This window comes from Papio anubis, chromosome 20, assembly GCF_008728515.1.
Source record: "Papio anubis isolate 15944 chromosome 20, Panubis1.0, whole genome shotgun sequence".
Lineage (NCBI taxonomy): Eukaryota > Metazoa > Chordata > Mammalia > Primates > Cercopithecidae > Papio > Papio anubis.
Genome location: NC_044995.1, coordinates 33,988,907 through 34,012,607, shown reverse-complemented (window position 1 = coordinate 34,012,607; position 23,701 = coordinate 33,988,907). Strand labels below are relative to the sequence as shown.

At 54.3% G+C, this 23,701-nt stretch overlaps 2 protein-coding genes across 23 annotated transcripts in view; one reads left to right on the top strand and one right to left on the bottom strand.

The window, feature by feature from the left end:
• The window catches only part of IL12RB1 (interleukin 12 receptor subunit beta 1), a 39,481-nt gene extending 37,060 nt beyond the window's left edge, over positions 1–2,421 (bottom strand). For 4 of the 8 annotated variants that reach the window (XM_031659753.1, XM_031659752.1, XM_031659754.1 and 1 more), the window contains exon 1: positions 2,253–2,420. The gene's annotated coding sequence lies outside the window, so the exon portion shown is untranslated. Of the gene's footprint in view, positions 1–2,252 lie in introns of all 8 variants that reach the window. The other 4 variants (XM_031659751.1, XM_031659749.1, XM_021930888.2 and 1 more) reach the window with 3 other exon arrangements.
• The window catches only part of MAST3 (microtubule associated serine/threonine kinase 3), a 55,543-nt gene continuing 33,097 nt past the window's right edge, over positions 1,256–23,701 (top strand). For 5 of the 15 annotated variants that reach the window (XM_017952301.3, XM_021930897.2, XM_021930893.2 and 2 more), the window contains exon 1: positions 20,528–22,165. In XM_017952301.3, coding sequence (XP_017807790.2) covers positions 21,633–22,165 — 533 coding nt within the window. In that variant the 5' untranslated portion in view covers positions 20,528–21,632. Of the gene's footprint in view, positions 1,333–10,703; positions 10,736–13,436; positions 13,812–14,097; positions 14,277–20,527; positions 22,166–23,701 lie in introns of those variants that run through there. The other 10 variants (XM_017952297.3, XM_021930894.2, XM_017952294.3 and 7 more) reach the window with 6 other exon arrangements.

The window sequence follows — 23,701 nt, the reverse complement described above, 5'->3', positions numbered from 1 at the left end:
ATGAGGCTAAGTGGTGCAAGAACAAGGGTCTGATCATGTCTTAAGAGTTTTAGTGTTTTGACCAGGCAAAACACTAAAACTCTTTGGCCTGTAATCCCAGCACTTTGGGAGGCTAAGGTGGGTGGATCACCTGAAGTCAGGAGTTCGAGACCAGCTTGGCCAACATGGTGAGACCCCATCTCTACTAAAAAATCCAAAAAAAAAAAAAAAAAGCCAGTCTGGTGTGGTGGTGGGCACCTGTAGTCCCAGCTACTAGGGAGGCTGAGGCATGAGAATAGCTCAAACCAAGAAGGCAGGGGTTGCCGAGATCATGTCACTGCACTCTAGTCTGGGTGTCACGGCGAGACTCGTCTCATAAATTAAAAAAAAAAAGTTTTGGTGTTTTGGCCATACACCTATAATCTCACACCTGTAATCTCAACACTTTGGGAGGCCTAGGCGGAAGGATCATTTGAGGCCAGGAGTTCAAGACTAGCCTGGGCAACATAGTGAGATCCCCGTCTCTAAAAATAAGATAAAAAATAAAAGTTTTGATGTTTTGTTCATCATAAATGTTTTCATTAATTTTATGTTTTTAAAATATTATTTCTCTTGATGGCTGAGTTTTTTGGGGCACCCTTAAATTTTGCACAGGGGTGAGATCCTCACTTGCCTCACCCTAGAACCCGTTCTGTTGTGTGTACTGGGCACTTTTTTTGTTGTTGTCTTGTTTTTGTTTTTGAGATAGAGTCTCGCTCTGTCACCCAGGCTGGAGTGCAGCGGCGCTATCCGGGCTCACTGTAACCTCTGCCTCCTGGATTCAAAAGATTCTCCTGCCTCAGTCTTCTGAGTAGCTGGGACTACAGGCGCGCGCCACCACGCCCAAGCAATTTTTTTTTTTTTTTTAAAGTAGAGACAGCGTTTCACCATGTTGGCCAGATCACTCCTGACCTCAAGTGATCTGCCCATCTCGGCCTCTCAAAGTGCTGGAATACAGGCGTGAGGCACTGCGCCCGGCCAATGCGCTGGGCACGTTGATTAACCTCTCTTAGCCTCAGTTTCTTCATCTGCAAAATGGGGCTGAATGATGCTCCCTTACTTCTGAGAGGATTCATTGTAAAATATTTACTTCTGCGCTCTGCTGAAGGGGCGGGGCCAACTCGCCCAGTGGGGGCGGGGCCCTGTGGTCGGGCGCCCGGGAGGGGCGGGGCCAGGCCTCGTCAGCTGACCGGCCTGGCCAATGGCACCCGGCGGCGGGGCCTGGCAGGCCGAGGCGGGGCCGGGGGCGGGCCTGGCGGCGCGGACTCCCGGGCCATGGACGAGTCGAGCCTCCTGCGGCGCCGCGGGCTCCAGGTGAGGGCCCTGCGCGGGCGGGCGGGAGGCGGAGGGCGCGGCCAAGTGGACGCGGCCTGAAAGGTGCGGGGGGGGGGGGGGGGGGGCCTTCGCGGGCTGTAGGGAAACTGAGGCAGAAGGCGGTGAACGCTCAGATCGCTTCTTTTTGACCACCCGCTTCTCAAAGTGCTTTTTCTCCTGGTGGGAAGGGGGAAGGTGTCCCCCTTGGACATCTAGGGAAACTGAGGCTCCAAGCGATGGCGTGGGAGGAAGAGGCTGAGGGCTCTGCCCCTCCCCACCAGCTGTTCTAATAATAATGCTAGCAACAGCAGCCAGAGAACTCACCATATGTTCATGGTTGTTTTAGTCCTATTACTAGCGATGTATTAATATTAGTTCTTATGTATTAATACCTCCTTGGGTCGTCGCTGCACCGCAGTACCCCCCTCAGTTCAGCCCTACGACGACCTGGGGAGGTTGGGGCTGTCAGGCACCCATTTGTCAGAATAAGGAAACTGAGGTTCTAGTCCCAAAAAGCCACTCTCCAGAGGTCGCCTAGCTGGGATTCGATCCTGCGCCCTCAACCAGCTGTCTTAGGGCACAAGGCGCTGCCAACCAGCAGTGTGACCTGGGGGGAGGGCACCCTTGCTTCTCCGGGCCTCAGTGTTCCAACGGGCCACAGGGTCCTCCTTTTACCGAGTTCATGTTTGGGAGGCTGTGTCATCAGGACGGCGTCGGGGACAGCAGAAGCCTAAGTTTGAAGCCACACACGGGCTACATGACCCCGGACAGCCACCCCTTGACTTCTCTGGGCCTCAGTTTCCCCGTCATAAGAAATGAGAAACGAGAATTAAGATTTGGCCATTTTCCTCTGGGACTTAGACCACACCCTTAAGAAGCCACCAAGTTTTCAGGTAGGGAACCTGGGATTCAGCACTTACCCAACGAACATTTATGGGGCGCCTGCTGTATGCCTGGCTCTGGACAGGCAGTAGAGTGTTCTGCAACCTCTGGAGCTGCCCTCCTAGAAACCCCAACCTGTTCCGGAAGGTAGACGCCAGAGCAGCGGTGACCCCACGGAGTGGTCAGTTGTGATAAGGGACTCACCGCAAGTGAAGGAGGCGCCTGACCCAGACATTGCTGGGAGCCCTGGGTTAGAGGAGGCAGTCAAGGGTGGCGGGGCATTGCAGCGGGGGGGCGGTATTTAGGGAAATGAAAGAGGCTGACAGAAGCTGGTACCCAGGGAGGACTGAGCAGGTGTGGTGGGCGTCGTGGACTGAGGTTAGCTCCGGGCGGGTTGAGGGGGTGAGAGGAATGGGGCCGGCGGGTCTCCAACCTGGAGCCGCACCGGTAGCTGCGGGACTGCGAACTCTGCAGGTGATGGGAAGCCAGGTCGGGAGTGGTCAGGGAAGGCACGGGCTGAACTGCAGATCAGAGACACCCGGTCTCTGGCCGCGCGGGGGTGGGGCAGAACTGGAAGCACTGAGGCCAGAGGCAAGAGTGGGGGACTTGGACGGAAAGGAGGGGGCGGGGCGGGATTGGCGAGCAGCGTGGTGTTGGGGGGGGGGGCAGCCCCGCCTCCAGCCCCAGTTAGATGCCAACCCGCCCGCAGCCTCTTAAAATAGAGAAACCGCCTCCGGGTAGGCGAATGGGGGTGCTGCTGACGTCAGGAAGTGGGGCCTGTTCCATGGGGGGGTCAAACATTTCCTGATGATAAGTTCTATGTTACAAAAGGGGAAACTGATGTTCAGAGAAGCATAGACACTGTCCGGGTTTCACAAAGTGTAGGTGACAGAGTCAGACAGGATTTGAACCCAAGCAGTTCCGGCTTCCTCTCCAGACCAACCCAGCACAGGCATCCATCCGCGAAGGTGGAGGGATGAGCACGGATTCCGACGAAATGAGGGCATTTGTGCAGAGGCCACAGTACGTGCAAAGGCCCAGAGTCATGTAGCCTTTCTTACCTGTTTTTATGGGGAAACAAGAACTTGAACCTATTTCTTAGCACTAGAGGCTGATGGCCAGGACTTAACGCTTCCAGGGCCTTCAGTGCTGATTTTGAAGCGGTTAGACTTTCCCCCTAGGGTGATGGGGAGCTATGTATGGAAGGTGCTGGAGCAGGAGAGGGCATAGCCATATTGAGGGGCTGGAAAAACTCCTCTGGAGGGCTAGGAACAGGAGCCGGGGAATCAAAAAGGTCAGGAAGCCAGGAAGGAGCATGGAATGAAACTCTAAGTGTACCAGGTGTGGTGGCTCATGACTGTAGTCCCAGCTGCTCAGGAGGCTGAGGCAGAAGGATCCAAGGATCTCTCTCTTTTTTTCTTTTTTCTTTTTTTTTTTTGAAGGAATCTTGCTCTGTTACCCAGGCTGGAGTCCAGTGGCGCAATCTCAGCTCACTGCAACCTCAACCTCCCGGGTTCAAGTAATTCTCCCTTCCTCAGCCTCCCGAGTAGCTGGGATTACAGGCACATGTCACCACGCCCTGCTAATTTTTGTATTTTTAGTAGAGACAGGGTTTCAACATGTTGGCCAGACTTGTCTCAAACCCCTGACCTCAGGTGATCCGCCCACCTTGGCCTCCCAAAGTGCTGGAATTACAGGCGTGAGCCACCGTGCCCAGCCAAGAAGGATCTCTTGAGCCCAGGAGTTTGAGGCTGTAGTGAGCCATGACCACGAGATCCTATCTCAAAAATAAAAATAAAGGTCCAAGTGGGAGAAGATTAAAATAATAATAAAATAATAGTAAAGTGATAATAACTGTTCATATTAACATGCTAAGCCCTCTCATGCATTCAATTCTCCTAACAGCCGGAGTGGTCAGTGCTTTTATTAGTTCCATTTTTCAGAGGAGGAAACTGAGGCCCACAGAGGGAAGTACCCACCAGGAAGCCAGAGAAATTCTAAACAATCTGGCACCTGAAAAGTGTTGTCTTCATCAGCTGCAGTTTGGGGTCTTTTTTGGCTGGAAACCTTGTTAATGGTCCAGGAGCATCCCAGCCAATCAGGGGGCAGATCGCTGATGAGAGCCAATCAGATTTCCTGGAGGCCAAAGGCCAAAGAGTCCATTCACAGAAGGGTGCTGACTGGCCAGTCCAGACGGATAGCCCAGGGCATCCTCTCCGGTGGTGACAATGTGGGGCGTGCTGTTGGCTGTGTGCGGGAGAGGTCTGAAAAAGGATCTGACCTGGCCCGCGGGCGGCCAGTTTGCGACAGCCCTGCGTCCAGGGAGGTGGTGGAGACCTTCCCAGTTTGGGTTAAACTCAGCCTCACGCCTAACGTGTGCAGGCACCGGGTAACGTGAGCTGATATTACTACTACTACTATTAGCTTATTACATTTATCATCTCCCACTTGGACTTTTGCTTTACACATGACCGAATTTCAAAACACCAGGTCCCACAAACAGAGCATCCCCTGGCAGAGAAGGTGGTTAGAGCCTGTATCTGGACTTTGTCTCTGCCACTACTGGGGTGGCTCCCTTAGGTTCAGCCCTCAAAGGTGATCCTGCTTTCTCATGGCCCGCTTCCATTTATTTTCCCCCTCCTCCTCCTCCTCCTCCTCCTCCTCCTCCTCCTCCTCCTCCTCTTCCTCCTCCAGGAAGCCCTGGGGCTTGTGCCATGTGGTCCATGCTGACTTCTCTCCCGTTTCACTTCAGGGGCATTGAACTTCCAACGGGGCTTGGTGCCCAGCAGGCTGAGTGCTCCGTTTGCACGTACTGTTTGCTGGGCATGGACTGGTGTTTTCCATGTGCCTACTGGCTTTGTCCAACGCCTTCTACTCCAGGAAGCCCCTTAGCTCTCCTCTCTGCGTGCCTCCAACCCCTCTTCTCCCTTCGAGTCTCTTTTTTTTCAGACAGTATCTTGCCCTGTCGCCCAGGCTGGAGTGCAGTGGCACGATCTCGGCTCACTGCAGCCTCTATCACCTGGATACAAGTGATTCTCCCTGCCTCAGCCTCCTGAGTAGCTGGATTAGAGGCGAATGCCACCACACCTGACTAATTTAATTTTTGTATTTTTTAGTAGAGATGGTATTTCACCATGTTGGCCAGGATAGCCTCAAACGTTTTTGTTTTTTTTTTTTTTGAGACGGCGTCTCACTCTGTCACCCAGGTTGGAATGCAATGGTATGGTCTCGGCTTACTGCAACCTCCGCCTCCCGGGTTCAAGCAATTCTCCTGCCTCAGCCTCCCGAGTAGCTGGGACTACAGGTGCATGCCACCACGCCCAGCTAATTTTTGTATTTTTAGTAGAGACGGGGTTTCACTATGTTGGCTAGGCTGATCTTGAACTCCTGACCTTGTGATCCACCCACCTCGGCCTCCCAAAGTGCTAGGATTACAGGCGTGAGCCACTGCGCCCGTCTCAAACTCTTGATCTTAAGTGATCCTCCTGCCTCAGCCTCTGGGATTACAGGCGTGAGCCACAGCACCCAGCCACTTTGGGTCTCTCTCTTAATCCCTCCAGTATGGAGGTGCTCCTGCTCTGCTATGTCTTCTCCAAACTGGAATTTCCTCAGGTGGGGCTAAAGCTTGTGGGGGAGGCAGCATCCCCCAGCCTGGGCAAGCACAGACGGGGATACCATAAATATTACCTTTAATGGGCAGTTTCAGGGGGTCGGGGCCTCCCCAACCTCCACTCCTCTGGGTAGGAGCCACTCCCAGGGGAACAGCAGGCACAGAGGGGGCTGTGGGCGGAAGCAGATGGTGTGGGGACTGAAGGGTCCGGGAATGGTGCCAGGAGAGTTCCGTGTAGTCCAGCTTCCCCGGGAGCCTTTGCAGGGAGCTGCCGATTTTGCCTCACCTCTCTCTGCCGCTTTCAAAAAAACATCTTCAAGCCGGGCACGGTGGCTCATGCCTGTAATGCAGCATTTTGGGAGGCCGAGGTGGGAGGACCACGTGAGGTCAGGAGGTCAAGACCAGCCTGGCCAACATGGTGAAATCCCATCTCTACTAAAAATATGAAATTCGCCAGGTGTAGTGGTGGGCACCTGTAATCCCAGCTACTTGGGAGGCTGAGGCAGGAGAATCGCTTGAACCCGGGAGGCAGAGGTTGCAGTGAGCCAAGATCGTGCCATTGCACTCTATGCTGGGCGACAGAGCAAGACTTCATCTCAGAAACAAAAACAAACAAACAAAAAAACAACCACAAGAAAAATCTTCACATCTTTTTGTCTTTTGGAAACAACTCTCAACCGGTGGTTATTATTCACCTCTTGATCACTGTCTTGACTCCCATCCATCAAAGTCTCCCCCAGCACCAGGCCCTGAGCTTGCTACTCGTTGATTCCTCCAGGGACCCTATGTCACTGGGCCATTTTCCAAATGAGGAAACTGAGGCACAGAGGGGTTAAATCACTCATCGGGTCACACAGTGCAGGAGTGGGGGAGGCAGACTGGGAATCTAGGACTGTGTGCTGGATGGGGTGCAAGTGGGACCCCCCAGCAGGGTTCAAATCCCTCCCTGTTTCACGTGGGGTAGTGGAGGAAGTGGTATAAGATCCCACAACTGGCTGGGTGCAGTGGCTCATGCCTGTAATCCCAGCACTTTGGGAGGCCAAGGCAGGTGGATCACTTGAGACCAGGAGTTCAAGACCAGCCTGGGCAACATGGTGAAACCTCATCTCTACGAAAAATACAAAAATTAGCTGGGTGTGGTGGCACATGCCCATAATCCCAGCGACTTGGGAGGCGGAGGTTACAGTGAGCCAAGATTGCACCACTGCATTCCAGTCTGGGCGACACAGCGAGATACCGTCTCAAAAACAAACAAACAAAAAAAAGGTCCCACAGCTATTGGAAGGGCCAGAATGAGACCCTAATGGCCACGATGATGGTGGTGATGGTTCCATCACTGTGACTGTTTGAACTCAACGTAGTGAGTTATCCTCAGAGGTATTCAAGCAGTCAGGGAGACCTCTGAGTGGTAGATTATTCTCCTCCCATCGTGACAGCTTGGTTTTCTGAGTGCAGAGCAGCTGAAGTCAGGCCTGGGGTGACACCACACCCCTGCAACCCTTCCCCACCTCTCCCGCGAGACCTTGCCCTCCCAGCTGGGTCATCCGGCAGCCCAGCAGCTTCCGGCCCCCTCCAATTGGCTGTGGGGGCCGATGGCGTCACTGGTTGCCATGGCGAACACCCAGATCAGGACGTGGGCAGCCTGGAGCCCACCAAAGTAAAAATAGTCGTGTGTCCCCAGCGTGGCCGCCCTGATGTGTGTGGAGGGAGGGTGTCCTGAGACCCAGTTTCCTGCCTCTCACTCCACTAAGAGATGTGGGCAGCCGGCTTTCCTCTGCACCTAAGTTTCTCTGCCAGTAAAACAGCCCCTGCCCGCGGTTCACAGTAGGCGGCTCAGTAAATGCAAGGACATTTATCAGGTATTATGATAGCTTCCATAGTCCCTTGCTGAACTCAGCAATAGTACAACAGCTCACAACAGCAGCAATAGTAATGGCTGATCGTGATTAACCCAGATCCCTCCTGATGTCATCTCCAGATTACAGATGGGGAAACCGAGGCACGGGGGCATACAAATAACTTGCATGGCCAGGAAGAAGCAGAGAATTGAACTGAACCCAGGTCTGGGTGTCCCCAGATTCTAAACTTGTGCCACATGGCATTTTGAGAATTTAAAAATCCTCTTGATTGGCCGGGTGCAATGACTCACGCTGTAATCCTAGCCCTTTGGGAGGCTAAGGCGGGTGGATCACTTGAGGTCAGGAGTTCGAGGCCAGCCTGGGCAAAATAGTGAAACCTCGTCTCTGCTAAATATACAAAAATTATCCGGGCATGCTGGCGCACACCTGCAACCCCAGCTACTCGGGAGGCTGAGTCAGGGAAATCACTTGAACCCAAGAGGCAGAGGTTTCAGTGAGCCAAGATTGTACCACTGCAGTCCAGCCTGGGTGACAGAGTGAGACGCCATCTAAAAAACAACCACAGAAAAAACTTTTTTTGGCCGGGCATGGTGGCTTATGCCTGTAATCCCAGCATTTTGTAATCCCAGCATTTTGGGAGGCCAAAGTGGGTGGATCACCTGAGGTCAGGAGTTCAAGACCAGCCTGAACAATGTGGCGAAACATTGTGTCTACTAAAAAAAGGGGGAAAGGGCCGGCGCGGTGGCTCAAGCCCTTTGGGAGGCCGAGACGGAAGGATCAACAGGTCAGGAGATCGGCACGGTGAGACCGCCTCTACTAAAAAATACAAAAAACTAGCCGGGTGAGGTGGCGCCAGGTCCCAGCTACTCGGGAGGCTGGAGGCAGGACGGCTGAACCTCGGGAGGCGGAGCTTGCAGTGAGCTGAGATCCGGCCACTGCACTCCAGCCTGGGCGACAGAGCCAGACTCCGTCTCAAAAAAAAAAAATAAAAATAAAAATAAAAAATAAAAAAAATAAAAAAAAAGGGGAAAAAGCCTAGCTACCGGGAGGCTGAGTAGAATCGCTTGAACCTGGGAGATGAGGTATCGACGAGATTGCCATTGCACTCCAGCCTGAGCAACAAGAGAAAACTCTGTCCAAAAACAAACGCAAACAAAACAAAACCCTCTTTAACCATGTCTGACAAGCTCAAGGCTTTCTATCCTGCATGTGGTGAGGGCACCAAGAGTGCAGATCAGCTTGCTGAGCTCTAAAACGGTCTTCAAAAGGGAGTCACCCGTCAGCCGTACTCTCCACGCCCCCACTGGTACCCAGGGCTCAAACCTGCATAGACTTTGCAGCAAGTGAGAAGAGAATGGTGTTCAGACCTAGACCCAGGAGGAGAGGGACATCTGAGATAGGACAGGGATAGGACAATTCAGGAATCTCTATTTTCTCAACAGATTATTAGTTTTTAGCCGCTACTGACATACTTCTTCATAAATAAAACTAATTTGTAATTTTTAATAAAATTATTATTGTTATTTTTAGACATAGGGTCTTGCTCTATCACCCAGACTAGAGTGCAATGGTGTTATCATAGTTCACTGCAACCTCCAACTCCTGGGGTCAAGCAATCCTCCCACCTCAGTCTCCTGAGCAGCTGGGATTACAGGCGTGGGACACCATACCTGGCTAATTTTTTTTTTTTCTTTTTTGAGATGGAATCTCGCATTGTTGCCAGGCTGGAGTGCAATGGCACGATCTCAGCTCACTGCAACCTCTGCCTCCCAGGTTCAGATCCTCCCGAGTAGCTGGGACTACAGGCGTGCGACACCACGCCCAGCTAATTTTTGTATTTTTAGTAGAGACAGGGTTTCACCATGTTGGCCAGGATGGTCTCTGGACTTGACTTCTGGATCTGCCTGCCTTTGGCCTCCTAAAGTACTGGGATTACAGGCGCGTGAGCCACCGACTCAGCCCTTCAGATTTATTTATTTATTTATTTTATTTATTTATTTTATTCTATTTTATTTTTGAGACAGAGTTTCGCTTCTTATTGCCCAGGCTGGAGTGTAATGGTGCAATCTTTGGCTTACTGCAACCTCGCCTCCAGGTTCAAGAAGTGGATTCCCTCCTGCCTCCCAGCCTCCCCAGCTGGGATTACAGGCACCCACCACCATGCCTGGCTAATTTTGTATTTTTAGTAGAGATGGGGTTTCACCATGTTGGCCAGGCTGGTCTTGAACTCCCCACCTCAGGTGATCCACCCACCTCGGCCTCCCAAAGCTCTGGGATTACAGGTGTGAGCCACTGCGCCTGGCCGGCCAGGCCTTTTTTTTTTTTTTTTTTTTTGAGACAGGGCTCAAGCAATCCTCCCACCTCAGCCACCCAAGTAGCTGGGAGTACAACCTCGAGCCACCATGACTAGCTAAATTTTCACTTTTTATTTTTTTATTTTTTGTAGAGACAGGGTTTCACTATGTTGCCCAGGCTAATTTCAAACTCCTGAACTCAAGTGATCCATCCGCCTTGGCCTCCCAAAGTACCAGAATTACAGGCACGAGCCACCACACCCAGCCCAGTCTGGCTAATTTTTAAAAAAATTTTTGTAGAGATGGAGTCTCGCTATGTGGCCCAGTCTAGCTTAAACTTCTGGGCTCAAACAACCCTCCTGCTTTCGCCTCCCAAAGTACTGAAATCACAGGTGTGAGCCACCGTACCCAGCCTAAAATAATTTTTAATGCAGGTATGGTAGGAGCCGGGTGGGGAATTAAATTGTGAATCTGGGGGGGCCTCCAGGAAGAAGGGATGTTGAGTTCAGACCTGGAGTATGAGCTGTAGTTAATTAGGGCCGGAAGGGAGGGAAGGCCATTCTGAGAGAGCATACAGCTAGTGCAAAGGCCCTGAGGCAGGGCTGAGCCCAGTGTGTAGACACATTGGTTGGGGCAGGGGATTGGGGATTGTGAGGGTGCATCAAAGGCCAGCTGTTCTGAGGGCTAGTCTCTCTGAGAATGTTCTCCATTTCTGTCTCATTGCAGAAGGAACTGAGCCTGCCACGCCGGGGACGTGGGTGAGTTCACCTGGGGCTGGCGGGCTGGGTGGGCCCTGGTGGTCCTGGAAGTGGATATTTCAGCAACAGCCACTGAATTGTGCATGGATTTAATAATTACAGCAACACGTCTCATGTTCATTCTTGCCCTCGTGTTTGTAAAGTGCTTCACAAGCACCTGGCCTCTCGCCACACACATGGGAGGCCATGCCAGTTTGCAAATGAGGAAGCTGAGGTGCAAAGGGGTTTCATCACCAACTTAAGGGCACTCAGCTGGGAAGGGGAGAAACTTGTCTGGAATCCAGAGTCTGCATGTTGAATTTCAACTGAAGTGTATTAGAACTGGCTTGAATGCCTCCCATGATGGGGAACTCACTTCCTTTTGGGGAACACTAGCACAAAATCATCTCTCAGCTGGACATGGTGGCTCACGCCTGTAATCCCAGCACTTTGGAAGGCTGAGGCAGGCGGATCACTTGAAGCCAGAAGTTCGAGACCGGCCTGGCCAACATGGTGAAACCCCGTCTCTACTAAAAATACAAAAAAATGAGCCAGGCATGGTAGTGCACGCTTGTAATCCCAGCTACTTAGGAGGCCGAGGCGGGAGATTCGCTTGAACTCAGGAGGTGGAGGTTGCAGTGAAATGAGCAACCGCCGCTGCACTTCAACCTGGGCGACAGAGTGAGACTCCGTCTAAAAAAAAAGAAAAGAAAAAAATCATTTCTCTTGGGGTCACATCAGTGTTCCTGTAGGCTTTTTTGTTTTGTCTTGTTTTTGAGACGGGGTCTCGCTCTGTCACCCAGGCTGGAGTACAGTAGTGTGATCTTGGCTCACTGCAACGACTGCCTCCTGGGTTTAAGAGAGTCTCCTGGCTGGGCGCGGTGGCTCAAGCCTGTAATCCCAGCACTTTGGGAGGCCGAGACGGGCGGATCACCTGAGGTCAGGAGATCGAGACCATCCTGGCTAACACGGTGAAACCCCGTCTCTACTAAAAAATACAAAAAATTAGCCAGGCGTGGTGGCGGGCGCCTGTAGTCCCAGCTACTCGGGAGGCTGAGGCAGGAGAATGGCGTGAACCCGGGAGGCAGAGCTTGCAGTGAGCTGAGATCTGGCCACTGTACTCCAGCCTCGGCGACAGAGCGAGACTCCATCTCAAAAAAAAAAAAAAAAGAGAGAGTCTCCTGCCTCAGCCTTAAGAGTAGCTGGGACTACAGATGCGAGCCTCCACACCCGATCTGTATGTTTAGTAGAGACAGGGTCTCACTATGTTGCCCAGGCTGGTCTCAAACTCCTGGACTCAAGCGATCTGCCTACCTCAACCTTCCAAAGTGCTGGGATTATAGGCATGAGCCACCATGCCCAGTCTAGGTTACCGTTTTTTATCCCCAAAGCTTAGAGAACATTTTTGTTCAATGCCTTCATTCATTTACAGATGAAAGAAACCAAAGCCCGGGGGTGGGGAGGGGTTTACCTTAAGCTAGTGGTCTGGAAGTGTGTGAGTATGGACACCCCATCTTTGGGGGCTGCTTTTGCCTGAGTTGGGGGTGGGAATCACTCAACGAACATTTTTTTGAGCACCTACTGTACATTGGGCCCTGCTGAAGGCAGAGGGGATACAGACAATTCAATCTCAGAGTAAGGGTTGAAGTTTTGTATGCAGGAGAGAGATTAATCAGAGAAAGAGACAGAGATGCTGGGGGTGGTTTTATCCTGAAGATCTGTGGCCTCTTGGAGAAAGTGACCCTTGAGCTTAGATCTGGAAGAAGAGGAGGAGCTGCCAGGGGGAAGTCTGGGGAGAATGGCATTCCAGGCAGCAGGAACAGCGTGGGCAAAGTTTCTGGGGTGCCAGCACACTTGGCATTAGAAGAACAGCATGAAGACAAGGGTAGCTGAGTGGGGTGAGTGGAGGTGAGGTGGAAGGACAGGAGAAGGAGGAGGTCCTGGGAATGGGGTCAGAGTGGCCCCCAAGCCCAGGCCATCTGCTCCTGTTCCAGTGGGGATGATGCAGTTGGTGAGGAGGTACTTGAAGGCCCCAGTGGTTGGGGGTTGCCGGGGGACTCGGGGGTTGCCAGGGGACTCGGACATTGCCCTGAGAGCGGGCACTGTTTCCAACCTTGGCCCAAGCTGTGGGCAGTGTTGGCCCAAGCTGTGGACCGTCAATCAATGAGGACTGCAGAGGGTAAAGTCCTGGACTTTGGGGCAGGACAGAGCCAAAGACTCCACAAGGGATGTCCACTCCCTGCCACCTTCCCTGTGCCCCACTGGGTCCACCGGGACCTCTAGAGGGCCAGAGTGAGGCACAGACACCCCCAGACCGTGGGGTTTCCGCTGAGAGAGAGGGAGGACAGGGCTGGCGGCGCCTGGTGCTGGTGGCGGTGCAGGGACAGCTTGGCGGAGAAGGGGCTGGTGGGGCTGGACTCGTATATGGGTGAGGGGGACGACCTTCCTGGCAGAGGGAACAGCTGGAAGCCAGGGACTGGAGGTGTGGTCAGAGCCTCTAGTGTGCGCGGGGATGCGGAGACCCGAGCAGGTTAGGACCTCAGTGCCGAGCGGCTGGCCGGGATGCGGGGTTGGGGAGCTGGAACGGACTGCGCTCAGATCCTGGCTCCCAGAGAGCCCCAGGGCTGGGGCAAGGGCTGAGGCCCGGCCAGGGCGGGGAGAGGCGGGGTCAGGCCATGGAGCAATCGCGCCGACCGCGGAGCCAGTGACCGCCCTTCCCTTCCGGGACGCAGCTCGGGTGCTCCCGACCCGGCGGCCTCGGCGTCCCTGCAGCAGACGGGGCGCCACCCGCGGCTCCGCCATCGGGCTGCGCGACCCTCGCTGCTGGGCCCGGCCTGCGCGCAGGTGCGGAGCTCTGAGCCCCGCCCCGAGGCGGAGCCAGCCCGGCCCCCAGCGGCCCAGCCCCCGCGTCTAGTCCGCCGCACCCGCCAGGCGTCTGTCCCTGCGTCCGTGTGTCCGTCCGTCGGTCCGATCGCGCCACGATTAGGGCTTCCGGGGGCCACCAAGGGGGCGTCGATACCCGGCCGCACAGACGCGGCCTCGGCCTCGGCATGAAGTCCCGTAGGGACAAGCTGCACATCCCGGCGCTGACCCTCGAGTGAGTGTGGGGCAGGGCGGGGGTGTGGGGTGGTGCAGGGAGGACAGGATGACAACCACCCTCCCCCCACGTCTCTGTTCGTGTCGCCCAGAAACGCACCGCCGCCTCCGGGGAGTCCTCCCGGGCCATCGGTCTGGCCCCGCCCTCACGGCCTGAGCTGAACCCAGAATCCCCAGTCTTGGGCCCCTACTCCCTGAGGGAACCACAGCCGCCATCCGGAGATCCGGATTCGGCCACGCGAAGGGGCGGCCACCAGGTTCACCGTCCCCGGCCTCTTTCTTTGCAGTCTGTCTCCGAGCAGCCAGAGCCCGTCCCTGCTGGGTCCCAGCAGCCCCTGCAGCCCCTGTAGCCCCTCCTTGGGCCTGCACCCCTGGAGGTAAGTGACAGCGCGTGTGGGCGGGTCGCAGACATCGCCCTGGCACCCCAGAGCCTTGGAAACCCGCCAGAATCATCACTCTCCCTAAGGTACTGTAGGTTGGTGACCACCTCTCTGGACCTCAGTTTACCCCTCCGCATAATGGCACTGCGATCCGTTCTAGGGGGTTAATGGGAAAATTCCATTTTCAGCCAGGCCAGCATCTGACAGGTGGCCAAGCCAAGGGAAGAACTTAAGCTGTTGCCCAAGGACTTTCCCAAGACAGGTGCCGGATTCCCAAGCTGCTCAGGGCACTCCCTGCTGAATCGGCCTGGAGTGCTGGGTGGTGACCTCAGGGAGAAAGCTCCTCCCTCTAAACACACACGCACACCCAAGGCTGAGAGGTCACCAACGAGAGTGCTGTGAATTGAGCTTAACCTAAGTGGCGCTGGGAGAAAAGAACCAGCATGACTGAGCGCTCCATAAGCCCTTCCTGATCCCCACTTCCCAATTAAGAAAACTGAGACTTAGAGAGGAGATGCCAGTTTTTCTGATTCAGTCCGTCCTCTGGGGGCCAAGCGTCAGGGACAGTTTTGCCACCAGGTCTGTTGAGGGTTTGACTGGCCAGTTGGTTGACTCTGTGACTGGCCAGGTTTCAGGACAGGAGGGAGTTTTGTGAGCTCCTCTGATGGTTTGGAGGGGGGACATTTAGGGAGGGACAGATGTGAGGTCAATGGTGTCTATTAGAATTATATGGCCCATCAACCATTTACACTTCAGTATGAATGAGCTGCTTAAATCTTTTCACAGCCTTTTTTTTTTTTTTTTTTTTTTTTTTTTTTTTTTTTTTGAGGCAGAGTCTTGTTCTGTCCCCTAGGCTGGAGTGCAGTGGCGCAATCTTAGCTTACTGCAACCTCCACCTCCCGGGTTCAAGCAATTTTCCTGCTGTAGCCTCCCAAGTAACTGGAACTACAAGCACCTACCACCACATCCAGCTAACTTTTGTATTTTTTTTTTTTTTTTTTTTTTTGAGACGGAGTTTGGCTCTGTCGCCCGGGCTGGAGTGCAGTGGCCGGATCTCAGCTCACTGCAAGCTCCGCCCCCCGAGTTTACGGCATTCTCCTGCCTCAGCCTCCCGAGTAGCTGGGACTACAGGCGCCCGCCGCCTCGCCCGGCTAGTTTTTTGTATTTTTTTTAGTAGAGACGGGGTTTCACCGTGTTCGCCAGGATGGTCTCGATCTCCTGACCTCGTGATCCGCCCGTCTCGGCCTCCCAAAGTGCTGGGATTACAGGCTTGAGCCACCGCGCCCGGCCTAACTTTTGTATTTTAGTAGAGATGGAGTTTCACCATGCTGGCCAGGCTGGTTGCAAACCCCTGATCTCAAGTGATCCACCTGCCTCAGCCTCCCAAAGTGCTGGGATTACAGGTATAAGCCACACGGCAGGCCATCCACAGACTTTTAATGGGCAGAAGAGAGAACAATATGGAGCCCACATTTGCGTGCTGGGCAACAGGGAGGTAGCTTCATTCGGGCACCAAGCACTATGAGATACCTACTGAGATCCAGGTGCTAAAGGCATTGGTATAAAGAAAACATAGTCCCTCCATCAATGGCTTCTCAGTCCGCTTGGGGAATTCAGTGATAAAACGAATGGATAAACAAGATACATTCAGACAGGGACCTCCTGGGGAGGTGATGTTTGAGCCAAGGCCTGGGCACAGCTAAAGGAAGATTGGCACCAGGCAGTGGGTACTGCATGTGCAAAGGTCCTGTGGCAGGACTGAAGTGGTGGGTTTTTTGTTTTTGTTTTTATTTTTTGAGACAGAGTCTCACTTTGTCGCCCAGGTTGGACTGCAGTGGCATGATCTCGGCTCACTGCAACCTCAGCCTCCTGGGTTCAAGTGATTCTCCTGCTTCAGCCTCCGAGTAGCTGAGACTACCGGTATGCCTCCATGCCTGGCTAATTTTTTGTTTGTTTATTTGTTTGTTTGAGAAGGGGTCTTGCTCTGTTGTCCAGGCTGGAGTCCAGTGGTGCCATCTCGGCTCACTGCAACCTCTGCCTCCTGGGTTCAAGTGATTCTCCTGCCTCAGCCTACCTAGTAGCTGGGATTACAGGCACATGCCAACACTCCCAGCTAATTTTTGTATTTTCAGTAGAGATGGGGTTTCACCATGTTGGCTAGGCTGGTCTTGAACTCCTGACCACAAGTGATTCTCCCACCTTGGCCTCTCAAAGTGCTAGGATTATAAGCCTGAACCACCATGCCCGGCCTAATGTTTGTATTTTTAGTAGAGGTGGGGTTTCACTATATTGGCCAGGCTGGTCTTGAACTCCTGACCTCAGGTGATCCACCTGCCTTGGCTTCCCAAAGTGCTAGAATTACAGGCGTAAGCCACTCTGCCCCCTCCCTGAGATATTTTTTAAGCCTCTGTGGCTGCCTTGAGGGGAGAAAGGTCTGCTGGGGCCAGGAATGGAGTGGCCAGAGAGAAGGAGGTGGCTAGGACAACATCCAGGACCAAGTTGAGGCATCCAATGGGAAGCAGAGACTGCCATCACCCCCATTTATGAAGAAAACGGGGGCACGGGACCTCAGAATGTGTTATAAGGAGCATCCTAGGAAGGTTTCGGGCCAGATCTGACTCTGTCTAAATCCTTGGCTTCCACCCCAGGTGAGGACGTGATGAAGGGAGGGATCCTTGTATTGGAGGCCGCAGAGCAGATTTGACCAGTTTTAACTGGGAGGGAAGGGAGGAAGTGTCTGGGGCTGAGAAAGCCCACCAGGCTGCCTGACTCACCACCAGGGGGCAGCAGAGCCACATTGCCTTGGGCCTGCCAGGGGGAATGGGTCCCTGGCAGGGAAATGGGTCCCTGCCTGCCATGTTCCAAGCATCCTAGCAATAAGCTCATAATTGTCCCAACAGGGTCCAGCCTCTGCAACTCCCCTGCCTCTTTTTTTTCTTTTTTTTTTTGTGAGACAGTCTCGCTTTGTTCCCAGGCTGGGGTGCAGTGGTGTGATCTCTGCTCACTGCAACCTCCGCCTCCTGGGTTCAAGCGAGTCTCCTGCCTCACCCTCTTGAGTAGCTGGGATTACAGGCATGCACCACCACACCCAGCTGACATTTGGATGTTTTATTGGTTTGTTTGAGACAGAGTTTTCTTCTTGTTGCACAGGCTGCAGTGAAGTGGCACGATCTTGGCTCACTGCAACCTCCGCCTCCCGGATTCAAGTGATTCTCCTGCCTCAGGCTCGTGAGTAGCTGGGATTACAGACGTCTGCCACCACTCCCGGCTAATTTTTTGTATTTTTAGTAGAGATGGGGTTTCACCATGTTGGCCAGGCTGGTCTCGAACTCCTGACTTCAGGTGATCCACCCGCCTTGGCTTCCCACAGTGCTGGGATTACAGGCGTGAGCCATCGTGCCTGGCCTTGCAACTTCCCTGCCTCCATTCTATCCATCTCCCCATCGCTCACTTGGCTCCAGCCACACGGCTTCCTGGGCTGATCCTCCAGAATGCAGGCTGGTCCAGCCTCAGGGCCTTTGCACCTGCTGTCCCCACTGCCCAGAACTCCATTCCCTCCTTTTTAATTCTGTCACATCCTCATCAAGGCCTCAGCCTCAGATGGGAAGCTTTCCCCAACCACCCCCTCCTTCCAGGCCCCACAAACGTGGAGTATAACATGCATTATACCTGTCCATTTCCCTATCCAGACCTCAGGGATTTTCTTTTTTGTTTCTTTCTTTTTCTTTTTTTTTTTTTTTTTTTTGAGACAGTCTTGCTCTGCCACCCAGGCTGGAGTGCAGTAGTGCGATATCTCAGCTCACTGCAACCTCCGCCTCCTGGGTTCAAGCAGTTCTCCTGCCTCAGCCTCCCAAGTAGCTGGGATTATAGGCATGTGCCACCACACCTGGCTAATTTTGTATTTTTAGTAGAGACGGGGTTTCACCATGTTGGCCAGACTGGTCTCAAACTCCTGAGTTCAAGCGATCTGCCCATCTCAGCCTCCTAAAGTGTTGGAATTACAGGCATGAGCCACGGCACCTAGCCAACCCCAGAGATTCAATTTCCACATTGTCTTGTGTGACTATCCAGTTATTTTTCTCACCCAGAGGTTTGACAGCCTCTCTGGGACCATACCTTATCTGTCCTGGTCATGTTGTAGCCTCAGGGCAGGCCCAGGGTGTGTATCCAGCAGGTGCTCAGTTAATGCATGTGGCTTAGATGAATGGGCAGTATCTGGGAGGGCTGTCCTTGTGGTGGTGATGGCATTGGGGGTTGGGGGTGGTGTTGAAGAAGGCGATGAGTTGGGCGCTCATAGACAAAGTGGCAGGAACAGCATCGTTAGAGACACATTCCTTCTGGAGCCTCAAATGCCAAGGGCAGGAAGAATGTGGATTTTCTACCTAGGGCACTAGGAGCCATAGAGTGTGGTGCTGGGAGGGGCACAGATGTATGGGCAGGTGGGAAGCGCTGGGGTAGTCCCACTAAAAAGGGGCCGGTGAAGAGAGATATCTGTATATCTACCTGAGACTTTGGCATTTACAGTCAGAGCACAGGCAGGGAGAGTCAAATGCCACTGTCACAGAGTTTGTCAGGGACAGGGCTAGGATATGACCCCTGGGAGAGGGATTCACCCGGGAATGCGGTTTTGCTGTAAGAGCAATAGGGAGCCATGGAGGGTTTGTGAGCAGGGCAAGGGCATGATCTGGGGAGCAGTGAACTGACACCAGAGATCAGTGGCTCAGCCAGCCTTTCATGGAAGGCCTTCACCGTGGCAGCAGGCTCTTTGGATTGTCAGCTGCAGCCCTGTTTTGCAGAGGGGGAAACTGAGGCCAAGTGAGCATGAGAGAAGGTTCTCTCCCTGCTACAGATGTCAGGGCAGTGGGTATATGTAATAGGGGGTGTGTAAGTGTTACTGGGTGTAGCTGTGGCTGGGGACAAGGGGGCAGCGTCGTGTGTGTGTATGCAAAGGTGTGTCCCCGTGCATATGGGGTGGCTCAGCACGTAGTGACAGCAAGTGGAGACTGTGGCCCCATCCCCACTTGGGTCCCCAGCCAGACTCAGGAGAATCTGTAGCCCACACGAGGCTTGGGCTGCGTCCCTGGGGGTCATAGGTGACCACTCCCATCCTCATTACCATCTCTGGTGGTCTCAAAACCACCATCTCCCCTGGTCTCAACACTCCCAAACCCACCCATTTTTCCCCATAGCTTCAATATTCCCCTCCCAGACATTGTCCCAGCCCCTTACTGGCCTCCTGCTACCTTCATTCCTGTCCCCCAACAGTCTCCTCCCCATAGCAGACACAAGGGGGTTTACAAACATAGTCCAGATCACACCGCTTCTCTGCTCAAGCACCCTCCATGGCTCCCCATTGCTCCTACAATAAAATTGCACTCTTCCCTGCAGCCCACAAGGCTCATGTGGTCAGCCCCTCTGGCATTTTGCCCTCAGTGCTGCCTCAGAGAGCAGTGCCCTTTGCCTGGGATGCGCTTTCTGCATAGCCAGCTCCTTCCTCCTCCATTTCTGGCTGGCTGCAGTGTTACCTCCTCTGAGAGGCCTCATGGCTAAAGTCGCCCCTTGCAATGTTCTGTCCTTTCTTTTCCCTTCTCAGCCTTGGTGTTTGAAATTATCTTTTTCTTTCTTTCTTTCTTTCTTTCTTTTTTCTTTTTTTGAGACGGAGTCTCGCTCTGTCACCCAGGCTGGAGTGCACTGGTGCGATCTCGGACCACTGCAACCACCACCTCCTGGGTACAAGTGATTCTCCTGCCTCAGCCTCCTGAGCACCTGGGAATACAGGCACGCGCCACCATGCCCAGCTATTTCTTTCATATTTTTATTTATTTTTTTTTTTGAGATAGAGTTTTGCTCGTGTTGCCCAGGCTGGAGTGCAATGGCGCTACCTCAGCTCACTGCAACCTTCACCTCCTGGGTTCAAGCAATTCTCCTGCTTCAGCCTCCCAAGTAGTTGGGATTATAGGCACGTGCCACCACACTCGGCTAATTTTGTATTTTTAGTAAGACTGGATTTCACCATGTTGGCCAGGCTGATCTCAAACTCCTGACCTCAGGTGATCCACCCGCTTTGGCCTCCCAAAGTGCTGGGATTACAGGCATGAGCCACCAGGCCCAGCGGAAATTATCTTGCTCATTGAATTGTTTCCTGTTGGCTGGGCACGGGGGCTCACACCTGTAATGCTGGCACTTTGGGAGGCCAAGGCGGGCAGATCACCTGAGGTCAGAAGTTTGAGTTGCCTGGCCAACATGGTGAAACTCCGTTTCTACTAAAAATACAAAAAATTAGCTGGGCGTGGTGGTGCACACCTGTAATGCCAGCTACTCGGAAGGCTGAGACAGGAGAATCGCTTGAACCCAGGAAGGCGGGGGTTGCAGTGAGCTGACATGGCGCCACTGCACTCCACCACACTTGGCCTCACCCAGGCTGGTTTTAAACCAAGGCTGGGAAAAGCCGGATGGAGGCTGGGTATGGTGGCTCACGCCTGTGATCCCAGCTAATTGGGAGGCTGACGCAGGAGAATCGCTTGAACCCAGGAGGCGGAGGCTGCAGTGAGCTAAGATTGCGCCATTGCATTCCAGCCTGGGCAAGTAGAGCGAAACTCTGTCTCAAAAGAAAGAACAAAAAATCGTCTCTTTAGATATGAAGCCCGGGCTCCAGCATCGGGCCTGGACTGGGTCCCAAAGTGTCCTGGGGCCCAGGAAGGGGCACCCCTCATGATGACACTGCCCCTGACTTGCCTGGGCTGTCATGACAGGAGGAAGCATTAATTCAGTCCCCACAGTGGGAGACACTTCTGCTTCCATAGTGGCTTCCATAGTGAACACATACTGTACCCTCAGCCCTGTACCAGGCTCTGTGTCTCAGATTTTCAATACGGGGGATGTTATGCATGGGGAAACAGAGGCCTGGAAGTTAGCCTGATGCTATCGTTTATAAATTATATATAGATATGGAACATATACCAGGTGCCCTTGGAAGCGCCCCCTTACATCTGATTTGTGTAATCCTCACTGTCAGTCCAGTTTTCCTCCAATTTCACAGTTGAGGAGACTGAGGCTGGAGTTTAATCAGGTGGCTTATTCCTAATTGAGGCAGGGCTGATGGCCCTTCCCGCCACACAGAGGCAGAGCATGTCAGACGCCCCGACTCAATTTGCCAAACACACCCTCTGTGCCATTCCGGTGCTGGGAGCTGCTGGGACCCCAAGGAGTCCCCAGCCTGGGGAAAACAGAGCCAGACAGACACGAAAGCGGGTTTTTCAGAGGAGAGGACGCTGTCTTGCCAGGCTAGATTCCAAGCAGTGGGGCCAGGGTGGGCGTGGTAGCATGAGCCAGGCCAGGACGCTGGGTGGGTCTTGGGTGCCGCACTGAGAAGGGGTCAGTGCCCCGGGAGAGAGGAAAAGGAGGGAGTAATTAGATTTACAGTTTAGCAGAAAGGAGCCAAAATGCCTATCCCTGGCTCGAGGTTAAGGTGCTGCCAGCTCCCCGCCCCCGCCGCCCGCGGTCGTAGCAACGCCCAGCCTCAGCCGCCCGCGGCCCTAGCAACGCTCCGCCTCTCCGCCCGCGGCCATGGCAGCGCCCCGCCCACTCGCCCGCACGCGGGTCCCAGGGCCTCGCTTCCGCGTCGCTCGCTCCGCCTTCCGGCAGGCCCCGCCCCCAACGGCCCCGCCCCCGCACTCGCCTGGGCGGAGTTCCAGGCCGCGCTCGGGGGCGCGCGCTTCCTTCTCGCCGCCCCCCCAACCCCGCAGCCCTGTGCGCCCCCCTCCCTGTCCGGCTCCGCGGGGCTCCCGGGGCCGATCCCACCGCCGAGGTTCGCGCCCCGCCGCCGCCGGCTGCGCCCCCGCGCCTTCCCGGCCTCGGGCGGCGGCGGCGGCACAAAGGGAAGCAGCATGTCCGACCCCAGCTACTGGACGGCGGTGGCGGCTCCCGGCCATCGCAGCCGCCTGGCCAAAGGCGCGCTGCTGCAGCGCTCCAAGAGGTAGGGGGCACGGCGCCGGCGAAGGCTCGGCGGCCGGCCGAGCAAACAGGAGTTGCCAGAAGTGTGTCCTGGCCGCGTGGCGGGGACCACGGCGAGTGTCTGTCTGTGGCAGCAGTGGGAAGGGGGGAGGACGCCTGTGGATCGAGGTGTCCCCTGGGGTCCCTGGCACCCTCCTTTCGCCCCTCGTTCCCTGTACTGGGGTGTCTGTCCGCCAGCGTCGCAGCTGGGGTGGTGACAGACAGGAGTGAGTTGAGACTGAGCTAGGATTTGAACCCGGGTGTCCAGGGCTGTGCAGAACCAGGGAGAAACTTCTTGGAAAAACTGAGGCTGATCTGTCCCTGGGGGCCCATTCGGCAGAAATGTTGGCTCAGAAGCAAATATTTACTGCATGAGGCTGGCATTTGGGTGGGGTGTCAGGAGTCCAGATAATTGAGGTTAACCCCCTCCAAAGCCTTATCTCTCTTGGAGTCTCAGTTTCCTCTTTTGAAAAGCAGAGAGGATAAATGAGGGCTGTGGATTCTACCGGACCTGGGTTCAAATTTCGACTCAGCCACTACCAGGCTGTGTGACCTCAAGTAGCTCCTTAACCTCTCTGTGCTTGGGTTTTTCATTGGTGCTGGACTGGGGCAAAGTCTGGGTGGTGGGACCAGCTACCAAAAGACCTTGAATGCTGAGTCCAGGGCTTAAACTTCCCTCCAAGATCATGGGGAGCACTGGAGGGGGGATATGGGTACCAGAGGGATGAGGTGCAGGAGGCTGGCTTCAGGCCCCTGCTTTCTGCCACATTCTGTCTGTTGTGTCCTGGGTACCAAGAGAGGATGGTTCCCAAATGGCAACTTCTCGAGGTCCTGGATCTCCTCCAGGAAGAGTTGAACAAAGAGTCAGCCCTGCATAGATGCTTGGGAAGTGAACAGATGATGCTTGGTTCTCCTTTGAGGCCTCACACTTGGCCGTGTTTTCAAGAAGACCTCGCCCAAGAACAGGAGGGAGGGCAACTCAGTGTTTTTCCCAAATGCTTTTGGAAGCAGCAAGTGATACAGCAGGATCGGGGAGGGAGGGTGCTGCTGGTGCAGTGTGGGGGCGAGGAACCAGGTGAGGGGCTGGGAGAGGATGCGGAGACAGCCAGGTGAGCATGCATTGAGGGGTTGGCAGGAAGTTTTGCAGAAACCTGCAGGTTTCACTTTTGCTTCTGCAGCTCAGGCTGGGAGACAATCACTGTGACTATTGACATCTGTGGCTTCAGTTTCCCAGTCTGGGAAATGGGCTCAGCTGGTCGCTCCCAACTCTGGGGCTTGTTGGGCTTGGCACATGTTGGGGATGTAATTCACTCAGGAAGCATTGCCTGCCCTCCCAGCGTGAGCCAGGCCCTGTGAGCCTTGTGTAGGCAAAGACAACAGCGTATGTACCCGAGTCTGGCCCAGAGCTGAGCACTGGATGTAGTAGGTTTCATCCTTCAAGGTAGAGATGGGGAAACTGAGGCTCAAGGGGCAGCCATATGTGGAGACATAGATAGGCTGGGCCTCTTCTCCCTGTCCA